The sequence below is a fragment of the Zingiber officinale genome, chromosome 1A (assembly GCF_018446385.1).
Source record: "Zingiber officinale cultivar Zhangliang chromosome 1A, Zo_v1.1, whole genome shotgun sequence".
Taxonomy (NCBI): Eukaryota; Viridiplantae; Streptophyta; class Magnoliopsida; order Zingiberales; family Zingiberaceae; genus Zingiber; species Zingiber officinale.
The window spans coordinates 191286032-191303338 of NC_055987.1; the positions used below are offsets into that span (position 1 = coordinate 191286032).

The 17307-nt window shown below is 36.6% G+C and overlaps 2 protein-coding genes, 1 long non-coding RNA gene and 3 other non-coding genes across 6 annotated transcripts; 4 read left to right on the top strand and 2 right to left on the bottom strand.

Annotated features, from left to right (window-relative positions):
- The first annotated feature begins 818 nt into the window (after positions 1-818).
- On the top strand, positions 819-2385 carry LOC122038878. Its single transcript, XR_006127960.1, has 2 exons — positions 819-1108; positions 1248-2385. It is a non-coding gene; the product is annotated as an uncharacterized LOC122038878 (long non-coding RNA).
- Positions 1286-1370, top strand: LOC122039123. The gene has a single exon (XR_006128018.1). It is a non-coding gene; the product is annotated as a small nucleolar RNA SNORD25 (small nucleolar RNA).
- LOC122039374 lies at positions 1598-1693 on the top strand. The gene has a single exon (XR_006128204.1). It is a non-coding gene; the product is annotated as a small nucleolar RNA Z101 (small nucleolar RNA).
- Positions 1746-1832, top strand: LOC122039376. The gene has a single exon (XR_006128205.1). It is a non-coding gene; the product is annotated as a small nucleolar RNA Z102/R77 (small nucleolar RNA).
- A 156-nt stretch (positions 2386-2541) lies between the features above and the next one.
- On the bottom strand, positions 2542-6224 carry LOC122038877 (probable glucomannan 4-beta-mannosyltransferase 11). Its single transcript, XM_042598839.1, has 10 exons — positions 6101-6224; positions 5692-6008; positions 4931-5029; positions 4366-4618; positions 4162-4272; positions 3946-4082; positions 3603-3716; positions 3299-3498; positions 2974-3171; positions 2542-2861 (listed from the first exon to the last, which is right to left on the bottom strand). Exons 1-10 carry the CDS (start codon positions 6114-6116, stop codon positions 2696-2698), a joined length of 1611 nt encoding a protein of 536 aa, XP_042454773.1. The 5' UTR covers positions 6117-6224; the 3' UTR covers positions 2542-2695.
- Positions 6225-8601: 2377 nt separating this feature from the next.
- Positions 8602-11159, bottom strand: LOC122008783 (beta-1,3-galactosyltransferase GALT1-like). The gene is made up of 7 exons (XM_042564625.1): positions 10379-11159; positions 9961-10187; positions 9609-9890; positions 9349-9477; positions 9092-9271; positions 8902-9009; positions 8602-8808 (listed from the first exon to the last, which is right to left on the bottom strand). Exons 1-7 carry the CDS (start codon positions 11157-11159, stop codon positions 8602-8604), a joined length of 1914 nt encoding a protein of 637 aa, XP_042420559.1.
- Between the last annotated feature and the right edge of the window lie 6148 nt (positions 11160-17307).

Consider the following 17307-nt stretch of genomic DNA (forward strand, 5'->3'; position numbering starts at 1 on the left):
ATAATCAAAAGAAAAGATGCTGATAAAAAAATTGATGAGACTGGACCGATCACCTGAGTTAGCTCGGCTTATCATTGTTTTTTTCTCGTGGGGACGAGTTTACTTTTAATTCTACCTAGGGAGGTTTGTAAATAGAATAATACAGCACTTTAATGCTAAAACTTTCTTGGCTGGATTCAGGTTGCTTTACTTGTTTCTTTTATTTTGTTTAATTTACCATACAATCTAAATAATAAACATATAACAACATTTGTACGATTTTTTTTATTTATCACAAAAATTTAACTTAAATCTATATTATAACCAGGTGTTCATGCAATTAGTGTCCATTGCGGGTAGGGTGCAAACCACTTTTTAAACTGGCGAAAAATATTTAATTCGAATTTGAAATTATTGATAAATTTTTTAACCGAATTGAAACTCATTGTTTTATTTGATTGTTCACAAGTTACTGGAATTTGAAATGAATTTTATTCGTTTATTATGTTAAAATTAGAATTCAAAGAATTTAAACTAAATTCGAATTTAAATCATGGAATTATAATTCAATTCTACTTGATTTTCATGCTATACTCCCACTGGCATCCCTTTATTAGTAGATACATGATATTAGTAATATATTAAAAAAAAAATATTGGGATGGATATGCACATTTACACAAAAGGTCGGGACAAAAAAAAATTATGATTATGATATTTGAGGAGTACTCTTTGAATATCCCAGTCTTTTTATTTTATTAAAAAATTGAAACAAAACCCTAAACCCACATTCGTGGAAGAAGCTACAAACCCTAAACCCGCACCGGCCGAATTAGGGTTTCTGAGATCAAATCTATCCGTCGAATAGGAGCTGCGAGAGAACAAGAACCCTTCATTTGAGCACGGCTCGCCTCTTCGATCCTATAAATACGTTATATCTCGTCCCTCTTCCATCGCCAAGGCGCCGATTTGGGCGATGTCCGTCGCCCTTTTCGTTTCTTCTCCCCCATCGTTCCATCGTTCGCTATGTGGCTTTGATCTCTCATTCAGTTGCCATGCCGGGAGGCGGGAGCCGTAGCTTCTCTTTGAAGCTGCCGTAGCCCTAATGGAAAGCCGGCCGACGTTGCCAGGTGATTTCTCCGTCGATCGTTTTAGGCTTTTATCTACCATTGTTTCGGCTGTTTGTTCCCTCTATTTGTTCTACGTGTTACCTGCTATCTGTTGATCGATTTCTTCATCGCATCGAAATGGATTTTGCTGCCCTTTCAGTACTTTGCATCGCACGCAACTTTGAGACCTAGTTCGTCGACGACGATGATGAGTCTACAGACCTGTAATGATTTTTGCGGATATGATCGCACTATCAAAGAACATCTAAGGGACTGAGTCGTCGTCACCAAATTCGTTCTACACAAATCTATACTTGTTGAATTTACTGTCTAATGTCATTTGCTTCACTATCTGGTCATTGAGGATCATTTCCATTCCCAATGTACTCGTTCCCTTGAAGCTAGATTTTGCGTTGTCATGATCATCATTTTACTTGCCGATCCAATAAACTTCTTGGCGAGTTAATGATCATCACATAAATTTTAAAAGTATTTCTTGCGCAACTGTTTTCATGGCAGATGAGGATTTGTTGATTTTAATGGGTAATTTGCATCTGAAACTTGTGATGTTACCTATCATAACACCTTGGAGATCTGATGCCTAAAAAGTCTTTCTTTCGCTTTTATTTTCCGTTTCGTGATTTTAAGACTCGGGGATGAGAGATGATGATGAATTATTTAGTTTACCTATTGGTTTCACAGCCGATATGATGGTTACAATTGTATTAGCTCTATCTGAACTCTTTATGCCTCTTTGTTCTTTATTTTGCCTCTGTAAAAAATTATCTACGGTGAATTTTTTTCATCTATTACTTCATTAAAAAAAGATAATTATTTTTTCTATGGACAAATGAAATTTTAAAATCATTTTCTCCCTCTTGGTTGAGCAATATAATCTATTTTCTCTCAATTTGTGATTTGACACGCGCGATCGCGGACCGTGGGCGCGATCGCGGACCGCGGATTTGCGGCATCGTGGACCGTTGGCTTTTGGACCGCGGACCCGCGCGATCTGGGACGGGGGGCACGTGCGCGATCTCGGACCGTGGTCCCGCACGATAGTGGACTGCGATCTCGGGCGCTACCCCTTGCGTGATTGCGGATGGCGACGCCGCGTGGGCGTGAACGCCGACCAAACGCACGAAGGAGTTTTTTGGCGCCTTTTTCATAAAGCTATTTGATGGATGTTACTGGCTATTTTATTTCATAATATTACATTGATGTGTTAATGAATAATTATCATTCTTGGCATTTTGTTTTTAGTGATGTTTATAGCATTATATCATTTGCCCGTGAAACACTCTAGCGTTTCTTGAACACTACAACCATTTCTTCAATAAATGAGGTTATTCTACAAAACATTGGATTGATTCAATGGCAACCTTGCATCCGAAGCTACATTAAGGAAATTTTGATACATTATTTGGTTGCTCTTATTTTTAAATCCTATTCAATTAATTCTAAAATAATCAAATGCTAAAATAATCAAATAAATAACTTAATGTAGCACATGGCTATCACCACATGGCTGTCACTGACCGATTCGAATCTAGCTGAGATCGGTGTTAAACTCGATTAGTTGACTTCAGTCTTTCTTGGCTGTTATCTTTACTTGTCAGCCGGAATTATTGTGCCCACGTAGCCCAAGCCCAAGATAATGAATGTAATAGACTGAGGGAAAATGTAAACGAAGTAGGCATCATTGCCGAATTTTAAGTCGTAGCATGCACAAACCATTAGGTATAAGCCAATCGAAATTTCCAAGAAACTAAATCTGTAAATGAAAAAGAAAACGCTGAATTAGTATAGGAAAATGTATTTTCAATCGTAAGAGAATCAATTTATCATAACATCGGAGGAAAGAGAATTTGGGCAAATTAATATACCTGTCTTTGAGCCTAAGTTTGAATTTTTTGGTGGGTAAGGAATTGGGTTTGGCCTTCAACATGTCGCCTAATTTCTCAGTGACTACCCACTCGTTGACGCTGCTGCCTGCTTCGAATAAACCGATGAGGACCGCTTTGCAACGATGGAGCGACATGACATTCTCGAATAGCACCCAGAAGATTACCAAATGAAACGAACTGCAACATTATTATGCTTTAGTGCACCTCAACCATGAGTCGTCTAACTATAGGCCCCCATACAAACGGGATAATTTATGCCTGATTCCATTAACATTAAGAAATTCAGATATTTTAGAATGCAAACCTTGGAGTTCCAATTGAATTGATGAGAGTAATTGCGGTGGGGACATAAATGACTCCCCAATCAGGGACGTCAACTTCCGGGAAGAACACTGAGGTAGGGATGACCACGCAATAGAAAAGGAACGTCACAAAGTGGGACATGATCCTTCTCGCAATGAAGAAGTTGTAGATGACATATAATTTCATCCTAATGGAAACTTCCTGCAATTTTTGAGAAGAGAGAAAAAAAAGTATGATTGGACCATTCCAATTAAGCTCGATGATATCAATCTTTTTCTTGAGAGAATCAAGAATATAGCACTGACCTTGGACGTTAAAACACTCCAGAATAATTTCCGGAATAGATTCGCCGGTCCACACGACCAGCGATGCTGTTGATATCGATACGCTTTGAAGGTGCTTGGTAGTTCACTGTTGACCTAACAAATAAGATTAGAAAAAACATATAATTAACAAGCCAAACCACCATAATTTACTTCCTTCTTAAACATTCCTTACTCTTAGCAACAAACGCTATTACTTAGTCTAATTGAGCTGAATCTTTCATGTTGAATTCCAGCAGAAGAAAAATGAAACCTTTTTGTAGTCTAAGAGAAAATTAGGTATTAGAATTTTAGATAATGATAGAAGAATTAATCAATTGCACACCTGGACATCGCCAAGGTATACAAATTTCCACCCTGCTAGACCTGCCCTCACTGCTAAATCCATATCTTCTACTGTGGTTCGATCTTGCCAACCTCCGGCATCCTCGATCGCTTTAATTCTCCAAACACCAGCAGTTCCTGTTCATCCAACAGCTATCAGTTTACAGAAAGGAAGAAGAAAAAAAAAAGAAATTTAATGATAATCTCATTAATCTACCATTGTAACCGAAGAATGCGCAAGCCGTGGAGCCGGACTCCTGCTCCACCTTGAAGTGAAAATCCATGGACATCTCCTGCGTTCTCGTCATCAGGCACTCCGAAGCATTCACTGCATTTCGTCGATCGACGCCGAATCTCATCAAAGCGAACTTAATGTTCGGAAAATTGACAGTGTAGATTTTTAACGAAGAGAAATCAGTACCGAATTTCCACCGAGATTGGACGAGGGCAATCTTAGGGTTGTGGACGAGGAAGGGGACGGTGCGGTGGAGGAAGTCGGGGCCGGGCTGGAAGTCGGCGTCGAACATGGCGATGAACTCGCAGGTGGCGACGTAGCCGTAGGTCATCCCCACCTTCAGCGCGCCGGCTTTGTACCCGTTCCGGTTCGCCCTCGTCTCGTACTGGATGTTCTTCCCCTTCTTCGCCCACATCTCGCACTCATTCCTCACCAACCCCTGTAAATTATCAAAATAATTTTTAAAAATTTTATCCAAATTTTATTTATTTTTTAAATTATAATAATCTGGAGGGCAAATCAGAGTGCGACCCCGCCTGGGGCCTGCCAGCCGTCAACCACATAACACGATGACAATGAACAAATTCCAAGTCCATTTGTCTGAATAGACCTCCATGATAGCTGCCTTCCATGGATCCGACCGTTTAATTTACGGGAAAAAAAAGGCAATTATTATTGTCTCCGCCGATTTGTCATCCGATTTATTTATTTATTTAAAATAGCAATAAACAGATAAATAAAAATGGTTAACCTTGATGGTTGGATCAGTGGAATCGTCGAGCACCTGGATGATGATCCGATCCTCCGGCCACAGCAGGTTGCACGCCGCCCCGATCGACAGCTGATACACCTGCGCTAAAGCCAAAAAAACCATTACGTATCCAAATCTCAATTCACCCTCCATGATTGATCTCAATTTCAACAAAACATGCAGCATGTTTTAGATGATTTAGGAAAGGAAACCCTACCAATATATTCCCATAATAGTCGATTATGTTCCTGTCACATTCAGTAATTTGCGGGCAACAATAAGGCGAATACAAAGGGCAAACAATAGGCCAAGGGAGTGCAGATGAGAAATATCATTTGTGACATGTGACTGAAGTTTGCACATGGTTGCACTTTTGCCCGGAAGCAATGTGCCAGTGCTCGGACCTGGTTTTTTCAAAGAGGACAGCTTAATTACCAGTGTCAGACTACCTGTTGAGGACCAGCTGTCAAGCTTGGTTGTGGTTGTTTGGATCGGAAGAAATTGTTGTGTTTGAGAAAGAAGAGTCAAGTAGCAGTATGCTGTGTGATAAGCTTGATTGGTGTGTTTGAAACCGACATGGACTGCTATCTCAGGCGTGTGCCAAATCGATATGTGCTGATTTTTGTGGATTGCTCGTTTCATCTCTAATTCAAGTCAATCTCAGGGTTCAAGTCGATCGAGAGGATTTGTAATTGGAATGTGAGTAAAACATCTCGATGAAAGGGGGAAAATGATTTCAATAAAGGGGTTAATGCGCTGACCTCTTTTTCGTTGTACATCGGGATCTGGACCAGGACCATGGGGAAGGCGCCGGAGCCGGTCTCCTCGTCGGCGACCAAGGGGTCGCACTTGTAGATCTGGGCAGGGCGGCGGCCGAAGAGCTTGGCATACGAGGTGACGAGCGCCATCGACACCTTCTCGACCAGCACCGCCAGCGACATCATCAGGCAGATCGACACTGCCGCTCTCAGCGCCGGCACCACCACCCACCCCCGCAACACCCCCCACGCCGCCGCCTCCGCCGCCCACGCCCACTCCCACGCCCCGGAGGCCGACTCGAACACCCTCAGCAGCGGCACTGCGAGCCGATCCGCCGCAGAAATCAGCGGAGGAAAGAAAAATGCGCGGATTGAGTGAGAAATGGAGGGGGAATCGATTCGATTGGTATACCTCGTTCCAGTTCCATGGCGGAGCTCGAGCTCCAGCTCTCTCCCTCCTCTCTGGCTGCGCTGAACTGCTGGAGGTGCTGCGGTGAGTGTACCAACACAGCTGGATTTATAAAACATCGTGGTTAAAAGAAATAAAAAAAAACAAATTATTCGATAATAAAAAAGAATAAAAAAACTGAAATAAAATATTATTTTACTTTTGTAATTACAGAGCGGACATTGAATTAGCTGTTTATTTTGTTATTACATTAATAAAAATGACTTTATAAATAATTAAGAAACGGAAGGGAGAATGACGGATCCAGATCCAGCGCGAATGGGAGGGTCGTCGAGCACGTCTGGCGCAGCAGTTAGGAACGAACTATACAAATCTCCACGCGTTCTGCGATTACTAATTTATTATTATTTTATTATATATATATAGCAATTGTCAATATAATAACCGATTAAAATTGGAATTTTACTAGAAGCTCCCTTAAAATTTGATATTTAGAAAAACGTCCAAAAAAAATCTAAATTCAATTGTTAGGTTCCATGAGTAATGTGAATTCAATAATTGATGGGTCCAACGGTAAGCATTTATTTTCGCCAACGACGTAAGTAGATCTCACCTTCATAATTTATTAATTATTATTATTTTATTATTTTGCATCTGAAGTAAACAAAAAATAATAATAACATTTTTGTCCTCTAGAATGTAAATTATTTGGCCTCCCTGTAAAGCTGTGAAATGTGGACATGTTTGTATCTTCCTTTTTGTTCATCGAAAAATAATGTGGCGAAATCGGAACGGTATGAAAAAGAGATTTGATTTTTTATATTAAAATAATAAATTGATGGGATGCCTTTTTTAAAGATAGGCACTTTAAAATTGATATCTGAATACATTTATTTTGCTCTGTACTCTTTTATAGTTATTAAATACGCACCTAGTGCGCCGATGACTCAAAATCGTGACGTATGATTATTTTGCCCAATTTTAATTTAAATAAATACATGTTTTAGAGCCTATTTACATTTTTAAAATGGCCAAAAAACTTTTTTTTTTAAAAAAAAAAAGATAGCTACGTGGCTATGTAAATAAATTTTAGCTAATTTGAAAGTTTTTTGATATTTTTAAATTTTAAAAATTAACGTTGCAAATTTATTTGTTTATATGCATAAGTTAAATTAAACCGGTTGAATGATAAGTATTTATAATAAAACATTCAATAATAATAATTATTACTCGTTGGCATGACTCACGTGTTAATTTTTGGATCGTATGAAATGATGCAGCGAGAGTCAATAAGGACAATTTAATCGAGCAATCCTTGTCCATAATTGACAGCTGAGCACGTGAGACACTCTCGACTCGATGGGTACAATGATTATTTATTATCATCTATGAGATACACAATAAAAAGGAATTTGAGGCCTTAGAAAAATAAAATAAAAAACTCATGATGCACTTTCTGATTCATTAGTCATTGTCTGAGCCCAGGAACGAGAAAACGATGCAGGGGCCCAAAATTAAATGTGACAATTTCTTTGAAATTCAATTTTAAATTCATTAAGAATTTGTATTTTGATTTTTTACAGTCGTCGATTAATGCTTTTAATTTTTAATTTTTCAAGGATAAGGGTGTAACTCTTTCCTCATACCATGCCACGTGGCATTCTCATAAAAACTGGGAAGTTACATCGGTGCTTGTACTATCAATACATTCGTATTTAGCAAAGCTACATTTATATCTTTTGTTTAAGGGTAATTTTGCATGTAATCTTTATTGGCAAACAAATTTTTGTATTTAATCTTCATCTATGAAAATCTTTATTTTTATTCCCTATTTAAATATATTTACTTAATTACTCATTATATTTTTAGATACAAAAAATTTAAAAATCAATATAAATCCTCTTAAATTGAGTATATTAACTTAGAATCTAATATATTTTCTATCAAATTGAGTATGATTTTTTTTCATCTCAAAATATACTCGATTTTAGTTTAATATACTGAATTTAATAGGAATTATACTTATTTTTAGACTATTTGTACCGAAAAATATGAGGATTAATTTCGATAAAAATATACTCGATCCTAGTATAAAGTGTTAAATTTAACAGAAATAATATTTATTTTTAGATTTTTTATATTAAAAAATAAGAGGGACAATTTTGATAGAAAATATATTCAATGTAAATATATATATTTCTATTTTCCATGAATTTCTATATCAATATTTGTCGTGTGTGTGATTTTCTATCTCCATTCATCTATTCTAAAATAATTGATTTAATTCTGATCATTATTTATTCCACTTGCGAGGAATAGCTAATCTATTCTATGAATTGACCGACCAATTGCTAAAATATCTTTAAGAAAAAAACACAGACAAATAGCCCTTTAGTTCTTGCAAATGCTGATCTTTTTTCACTCTATGCTAAATCAACAATGTCAATCCCTATAGTGATGAAACCTTTGTCCCAACTATTTGAGAGGGGACACACTGTAAAGTATCAACTACAACAGATTGCTTGGTTCGTCTCTTGGAGCTTTTGCCACAAGCACAGCATCTGCCTTGGCTGCTGGTAATGAGCTACAACATATCCGTTGGCACACCCGTCGCTGTCGATCCTCCGATCGTCGACGTAGGCAATGCTCATCCCTCCCTTCTTCATGTCTTCTATCCAAATGCCCATTGCAACATCTTCCAACTTGAACATCTGTGCACCAACATCACTAGAATTAAAAGCCAACAAATTAACAACAAAAAGTACAAATTAAGAAGGATGAATCAAGTCGTTGATCTGGATCACCTTCAAATGCCCTTCCCTGTACTGCTTATATACAGCTTTTGCGATGTCAGACGATACTATGTAACCGGGTCCATGAGCCCAAGTTGGATAGTTCTCCTCAGGCCATTCCTTCAAGAAAGTAGAATGCTTACTAATAGCATTAGTTGTGGTTTTGAAACAATGTAGATGAATTTGGATGCAAAATCGTTACCTCGGGGCTTATGTACCACTTGCTGTCCTCATTTCGATGAGGTTGAGAATCATTGTTGATACGGCCATACAATAGCCCGCTCGTCGCCTTCTCTTCCTCTAGCTCGGTTAGTAATTCATCGACACGAACAAAAGAGTCATCATCTGTTTTCATTACATACTTTGCGGATATAATGTTTGTCTGTTAAAACAGGGGTTAAAGTTAAAACACAATTGGGAACATCTTAGGCTTTTTGTGTGATTACTGAACTACATTACCCCATAGATACAAATTGATATCGTCTTCCATGTTATTAGAGTATAGTAATCGATGAACGGCATCAGTTGGATATCTCCATAGGTGTGAGCTTCGATCCAAAGTTGCTCATTTACCATTTTGTTTTTGTGCTATTTGAGAATCAAACAGTAAGAAATGTAACATGGAAGATGCGAATGTGCCAAACTTAGAACAATGAGGAAAGAGTATTGGCAGCTGAAATGAAGCTTAAATTGAAGTGCATATGGAATTGAATGCTTACCAGACCTACGAAAAATTGCACGGCGACAGATCCAGATCGAATGGCTTCGTACTGTTTCCATGTTCTTCGAACTGCCATTCTGTGTCTGAAATTGTTTGCCGTCGAGAACACACCGATGAAAAGCTTCACCGGTTTGTGAAGTGGTATTGGTTGTGACTTTATTATGTCTAAATCTTTAACATGCTTGAAATCCTCTAAAGTTGGCAAACCACTTGCGAGAACAGAAATCAGTTTAATGTCTCCTGTTATTCTCACTTCACTCACAAGCCATGGCTCCATTCTCTGAAAGAACAAAAGGCACAACTTAAGGACATAAACCGATGAATCGAAAAAGAAGAGTAGGTAATAGTACTTCTCGGTAGGCGAATGAAGTTATGTGCTTGCCATCCACTGTCATTTGGATTCCCTCCAATCCCATCCTAATGGTAGCAATGGCAAGATTTCCTTGCCTAAAGGGAAAGTATTTTCTTTGTTCTACGACATCGATTAGGCCCATAGACCTCCTTGAAAAATTGTATAAGTTAGACTTGTACACCTTGTCTTTGCCGATCATGTCAGGGCATTGCTCTAAATCATCAACTGCAAGGAATCAAAGCATATCGACAATAAGTTTAGAACAAGATCTTAAATGAACTTGAGCAGCCAATTTCCAAACAAGATGAACTTTCTGACTGAGTGTATATTTTGCTACTTTTTCTTCTCGTGTATCTAGTAGATTGCAAAACTCTTTAACCAAAAATGGAAGGCGAAAAAATCGACCGTGTCAGTACCTCTCAAATTGTTTTGAACATCTTCAGAAGGACATCTCTCCTCTTTGCCCCAATCAGTAGCTGCACTCCATGAATTTTGGACGATCACTGGATCCTCAGTCATTTCATCACCGTGAAGCCGGACATTGTAACGCAAGATGATCGGAGGAGGATCTAGCTCCGACGGAAGGCCTGCCCCGATTAGTTCAATCTGAAAGTTACCGAGCAATCCACTCGGAGTGCCGATCATTGTGATTGAGGAACCATGGGTCAGTCCACAGGGAATCACCAACTTGAAGCCATCATCAACAAACTCTGAAGCATTCATTCTTCGAATCGAATACGGGCACAATTTCTCCTTTTCCATCAGTTTTGCAGTTCCATTTCCAGAGCCATTCGAATTTTCCTCTTCGACCGAGTCCATGAGACTTTGCCATGCAACTACAGCTCCTCGGCTGGCCTCAATGGCATTCGGTAAGGCCTGAGAGGAGTTCAATAAGCTGTCCAAGTAATGCCAAGTCTGAAGGCACTGTGTCTCTGAACTTGAGAGATTTCGAGGAGAGAAAAGGCTGGAGAGCAGCATGTCATCAGGCTGGATTTGTGTGTCATTTCGCAGATCGATCGATACAGATGCTGAGCTCCGAGGATAGGACCAGGAAAGATGAACAGATGAATCAACAGAGACAGGAATTTGAAGAGGCCTTCCAATTAAGGGGTTCTTCAATACCACCCTGAGCCTCAGGTGAAATGACAAGAGTAAGAACAATAAAACTAGCCCTGCAACCCAGTTTTTCAGGACCATCCTAGAAGATATTATTCTCTAAACTGAAACCTTCAGACCTGATAGAGATACATACAATGACAAGTCAACTAGCAAGCTAATTACTGGAGATCAAAGAACAAAAGACAAAGACCAATAAGCAAGCTAAATGTCGAAGCTAATACTGTTTCAGCAGGAGGAACAGCAACTCTAAGAACCCTAAAAGCTCCCTTTTCAGTGAAATTCACCAAAGTCAACGCTATGCATTGTCTCGGAGAGAAGAGGAAAAGAAGACAAAAAAAACTAAAAAATAAAACCAAAGATGTGGCGACCCATAAACATAGTTGACTTCGGAAATCATCACAGTTTTTGTTCTGCAATGACTTGAACTAAGGCGAAAAAACAATAGAATTGCACATGCCCGATTGGAACTGTTTGTTGTCATGGCTTCCCATCGAGAAGATACAAGATATTTATCGATCACTGACAAAAGAGATTTTGCCAAGGAGGAAGAAGACAAACAGACACTTTTCTTGTACTTTTATGTAAATTGCCAATACATCGAGAGCTTATAAGGTTTAAAATATATAAAAAAACCGGATGTTCAATTAAAATTAAAATTATTTTTTTCTTTAAACAAACTGAACTAATTAAACTTTTTAAAAGAATAAAAAAAATTAATTAGTTAAATTTGTTTGAATAGAATTAACTGCATCAAACCGAATTAATGTTTCAGCTAAATATCGAAGTTAATTACTGTTTCAGCAGAGGAACAGCAACGCTAAGAACCTAAAAGCTTCCTTTTCAGTGCAATTCACCAAAGTCAACGCTATGCATTGCCTAAGAGAGAAGAGAAAAGGTCAGATAAAAGACAAAAAAAACTAAAAAATAAAACCAAAGATGTGGCGACCCATAAACATCGTTGACTTTTGAAATCATCACAGTTTCTGTTCTGCAATGACTTGAACTAAGGGGAAAAAACAATAGAATTGCACATGCCCGCTTCCGATCGAGCAGATACAAGATATTTTTGGCTCACTGACAAAAGAGATTTTGTAACGAGGAAGAAGACAAACAGAAACTTTGGTTGTACTTTTATGTAAATTGGAAATACATGGACAGCTGATGATGTTTAAAATATATCAAAATCTATAGGGGTGTTCGATTAAAATCAAATTGAAAGAATTGAACAGAGTTAATTGCATCACACCGAATTATTTTTTTTCTCGAACAAACTAAACTAATTAAATTTTTTTAGAAAATTGAAAAATCGAACCGCTAAAATATCGGTTAACTCGGCCTAAAATTGAATTAACTATTTTTTTTTAAAAAAAATCAGTTTCTTTTAAATAAAATTTGATCATTTCATTTATTTACATATTTTATTAATTCAGTCTATTCAATCAGATAAGTAATTTTAAAATCGTAACTAAACCGATTTAACTGCATTAATTAATTTTTTTGAAAAAAAATTAAATGTTTAAATAAATTGAATCGAATTTAAAATTTGATGTATTATTATGACTAGTCAAAAACTGATTGGTGGCATGTTCTACAATGAAATTATAAACGGTACGATTGAAAAAATAATCATGTCTATAAAATATCATAGAAATCATGTTAACGGCACATGTTTACATGTTTATAGTCTCTATGATTTTTTTCTCATAGTCTAAATTATATATTTTTTTAATACTTTACTTTTGAGTAAATTGTGGGAGAAATAAAATAAAATGGCTCCTCCTGATATTTTTATAGGGTTCCTTATGAAATAAAATAAAAGAAAATACAGAGAAATAAAAAATTTATCATAATTTTATATTAATTCAAGTTACATCATTAGTTTGAAATTAATATTACCTCTTGATACATCAAATCTTGCTATGTATTTGGAGAATTTGGCCAATCTCAACACAATTAATATTTTTGCATCCCTAGTAGTATTCACATGAGTATAATCGTCGTCGAGCACAAGTAGAGAATCACGATATATATCATCTGCAATACTAGCTACTATGCATATATATAAGTTTAAATAAAATCCTAACTTTTAAGGTTATCTTATCGGACATGTTTGTCACCACCAAGTCTTATCTAATAAGACTTTAAAAAATGTGGCCAAATTTTATCTAATATGACTCAAATAAAACATGGCGAAGTCTTATCTAATACGATTTTATCTAATAACGTGATCAAATTTTATCTATTAAAATATTATCTAATAACATGAGCTTGGTTTAAGTTTATTTGAAAATCCCAAATAAATATTTGATTAACCATTAATCTAATAAATTTAAATTTTAATTAGATTAACCCAGTAATCTAATAAGATTCAATTAGATTAATATGAGACTTTAATTGTATTCCCAACAATTCTCCACTTGAATGAAAGATCGTCATTAATCTAACAAGTTTAAAATCCAAAACTAATTTCAGACTTAAAATTTTAGTCCACTTCATTTTAGTCATACTAAAATAAAATAAACTCCAAAATTGATGCGCTCTCTGTGTGTGACCCAATAAGTTCTTGTAACGTTGACAATAACTTTAAAATCACATTCTTAAAGACACAAGTGATGAGTGACATCTAACAAGACATTATAGTTATTTAAGTGATGAGAATAATGTAAATCTGACCTAATTTTTCTATGACTATTTTATTGTATAATTTAGTCTTTTTATCTATGATATCTAAATTGATTTATGAGACATAGATCGTGTCATTCTCTCTTAAATATATGTGTTTCTTGATCTCCAAGTAGACTTACTTAACTAAATAAGCTCAATATTTTGTATCGACTTATTTGAGCATGGTTATGCATTTCAATAGTCCTACTTAATTAAGGGATCCACAAATATTACTTCCGTTATATAGAAGAGACAAATTCTATCTACATAACTCATTGCATACTCAGTGAATGACTTTATAATCAACCTTGTTACAGATGATGTTTGTCGATATTAAAGTACACAACTCCTTATAAAGGACTATCTATATTAATAGTCACTATGAGAATATTTATGACGCTCATATAACAATTCATAAAACATTCTCATAAAAGATCAATTCAATACATATTATCTAATATATATTCATGTATTAATTTTATATCTTATATCTATAACTTATGTGATTAAATCATCAGTTAACATACATGCTAGTTTTAATGTATTAATATTATTCTTGTAAATTAATACTTAACTAGAAATAATTAAGAGTAGTGTTCTATATATATCTATAGTTTCTCATATAATCAATTCAACTATTTGATATGTTATAAAATAAACCTACCATTTTAGGATATTATTATATTTATTCAAATTTCCACAACACCACCACTATACCAACAATAATAACAACCAAGCCTTTTCCCACTAGATGAGGTCGGTAATAAAACTAGGTGGGGTGGGTCAATCAAATTTTCACAGATATAAATAAATATAATAAACATAAAATATTATCTTTTATTCAAAATATGATGATACAATAGTCTCATATCAATCATCTTATGATAACAATCTTCTACTAGCATTAGAGTTAATTTCTGAAGTATTTAATACTTAGTAACGTAATGTGACTATCATGCTTCTTTTGTACTAAAACCTTTGCCAGTGGATCCACAATGTTATCATCTAGCAGTACTTTGCATATTTTTACATCTCCTCTATCGATAATATCTCGAATGAGATGGAATTGTCGAAATATGTGTTTGGATCACTAATGAGACTTGGATTCCTTAGCTTGATAAATAACCCCGTTATTATCATAATAGAGGTCTATTAGGTTAGCTATGCCAGAAATTATACTAATTTCTGTAATGAACTTTCTAATCTAAACATCCTATTTTGCTATACTAGAAACAATAATATACTCAACCTCTGTGGTAGAATCTGTAAATATCCCAGGTTAGTTTTGATGTGGTCAATAGAGTTAAGTTAGGTCTTGTGAATTTGATGTCTATATTTAAGTATGCAGGGACTTAGGAACACAAGAAGTTGAGTAGAAAACGTAGCGAGTAAGAAGGATGATATAAGAGAGTTGACGGGCTCAGTACATCCATGGGATGAGGAGTTGCGGTAGAGTATACCAATAGACGAGAAGGATGCGCTCGATAAACCCAAGGAACAAAAAATCGGAGAGGAAGCATGCTCGAGGAGAAGGCCGGAGCTGGGTTCGAGTAGGCTCAACTTTGGATGGCCGAAGTATCACCCAAGTGAGCGAATGGGAGAATGGTAAAATTCTGAGTTAACCATTCCAAGTGTCTAGAATGGATCCAAGCGCCATATCAGCAAAAGTCGTTGCGAGGCGAAGCGGATCAGCACAGAGTCCACATCAATAAACTTCAGGCGCCTAGATCCCTTCTAGGTGCCTGGGAAGCCCAGGACTGTTGAAGAGACTCATTGCCAAGTGGATCAACTCAACCGAGTCCAGGCACCAAGATTGCTTCCAAGCGCCCGGGAAGTGCCACATCAACAAAAGGTTATTTTGACCACTAAGCTATAAATAGAGACCATATATTTTAAGTTAGAACAATACTTAATATTCATTTACTATATTTCGATTTGAGCTTTCAAATTTGTAAGAGACAACTCCGACTTCATAAAAGAGGTCTTTTAGTGAGCTTTCAACTGCCTTGGATTAACAACCACATAGGTTGCAACCAAGTAACTCTCTACCTCTTACTTTATGTTTTGTCATTTGTTCTTAAATAATTAATCTGTGTGTCCTTGCTAAGCTAGAAGCAAGAGAAATGATTAAATTTCTTATTGTGGGATATTCCCCTCCTCTCTAGCTTTATGAACCACTTCTGCTACACCAATAAGTAGTATTAGAGTCCAACCACTTCAGAAAAACTAACCGCCGACTAAAATAATAAGAAGATGGTCGGCCAAGTATTCACCCACCGAAGTTTAAGGGCGTGTTCGCGCTTTGAAAACGCTGAATGGAGATATTCTTTAAAAGTGACTTTGACATTCTTCTAATAATTAAATATGATTTTATAGTAACCAAATATCATAATGGATAAGAAAAGGAATAACACCTTTGGAACAAAAAGGAGTAGATTGGCTTCATGGCCAATCGTAAATCGGAATTCTACCTACTAAGTATACTGTCACATCAAGAAGTTAATTGAATTGGTGCATATGAATCTGCCAAAGAACTTTGGAGAAGTTCTTGGAGCTCCATGAAGGAACTTCGGAGACTAAGCCAACAAGACGAGACATTCTCCGAAATCAACTAACGAACCTCCGAATGACAAGGGAGAAATGGTAACTCAACTACATGTAAATATTAAGGAGTTGATCACTGGACTCATGAATTTCGGAGAAATAGTAACGAATTGAGACTCAATCAGATATACTCTGAATTCTTTTCCAAAAACTCAAGAGTAGACCTCAATTGTAGATTCGTATTATATTTCAAAAGACCTCGAGGTAAGTAATTTAGAAGAATTATTCTTTACTTTCGAATTACACGAGTCAAGATGTGCAGGCTTAAAAAATAAAGAGAAGTTAACTCAGAACCTAGCACCCAAAGCCAAGAAGTATGAACTGGATTCAGATTTATCGCTTGACGAAGACAAAGAAGCATTTATGGTAAGAAAAATTTCAAAAAAAATTAAATCTAACAACTTGACAAGAAACAAGCAAGAAAGGTTCTTCGAAAGAAGAGAAAAGTATGGTGGCACGTGAAGAGAGTTGATGAGCTTAGTACATCCAAGGGACGAGAAGCTACGGAAAAATACATCGATAAACGAGAATGATGCATGTGGCACACATGAGAGATGAGAAGCCAAAGAGGAAGCATACTTAAGGAGAAGGCTAAAGTTGAGTTCGGGTGAACTCACTTTGGACGGCCGAAGCATCACCCAAGCGAGCGGATGGAAGAATGGTCAACTTTTGTGTTGACCATTCCATGCGCTTAGATCTATTCCAAGCACCTAAATTCCAGGCGCTTGGAAAGGGTGGCCACATCAGCGAGAGTCGTTGTGAAGTAGATAAGCATGGAGTCCATGTCAGCAGACTCTAAACGCCCGGATCCCTTCTAGGCACTTGGGAAGCCCAGGATCGTTGAAGAGACTCGTTGCCAAGTGGATCGACTCAACCTAGTTCAGCCACCCAGATTACTTCTAGGCACTTGAGAAGTGTCACGTTATCAAATGGTCATTTCGACAAGTAGGTTATAAAT

What these genes read in the sequence shown, in the direction of transcription:
- LOC122038877 (XM_042598839.1), bottom strand. An exon ending in CCAATCTCGGTGGAAATTCG is followed by an intron (nt 4,273 to 4,365) that starts GTACTGATTTCT and finishes GACGAAATGCAG; the next exon opens with TGAATGCTTCGGAGTGCCTG. An exon ending in TATACCTTGGCGATGTCCAG is followed by an intron (nt 3,717 to 3,945) that starts GTGTGCAATTGA and finishes CTTATTTGTTAG; the next exon opens with GTCAACAGTGAACTACCAAG.
- LOC122008783 (XM_042564625.1), bottom strand. Translation starts at nt 11,159, where the DNA reads ATGGTCCTGAAAAACTGGGTTGCAGGGCTAGTTTTATTGTTCTTACTC. An exon ending in TGTTCAAAACAATTTGAGAG is followed by an intron (nt 10,188 to 10,378) that starts GTACTGACACGG and finishes GATTCCTTGCAG; the next exon opens with TTGATGATTTAGAGCAATGC. An exon ending in ACAGGGAAGGGCATTTGAAG is followed by an intron (nt 8,809 to 8,901) that starts GTGATCCAGATC and finishes GTTGGTGCACAG; the next exon opens with ATGTTCAAGTTGGAAGATGT.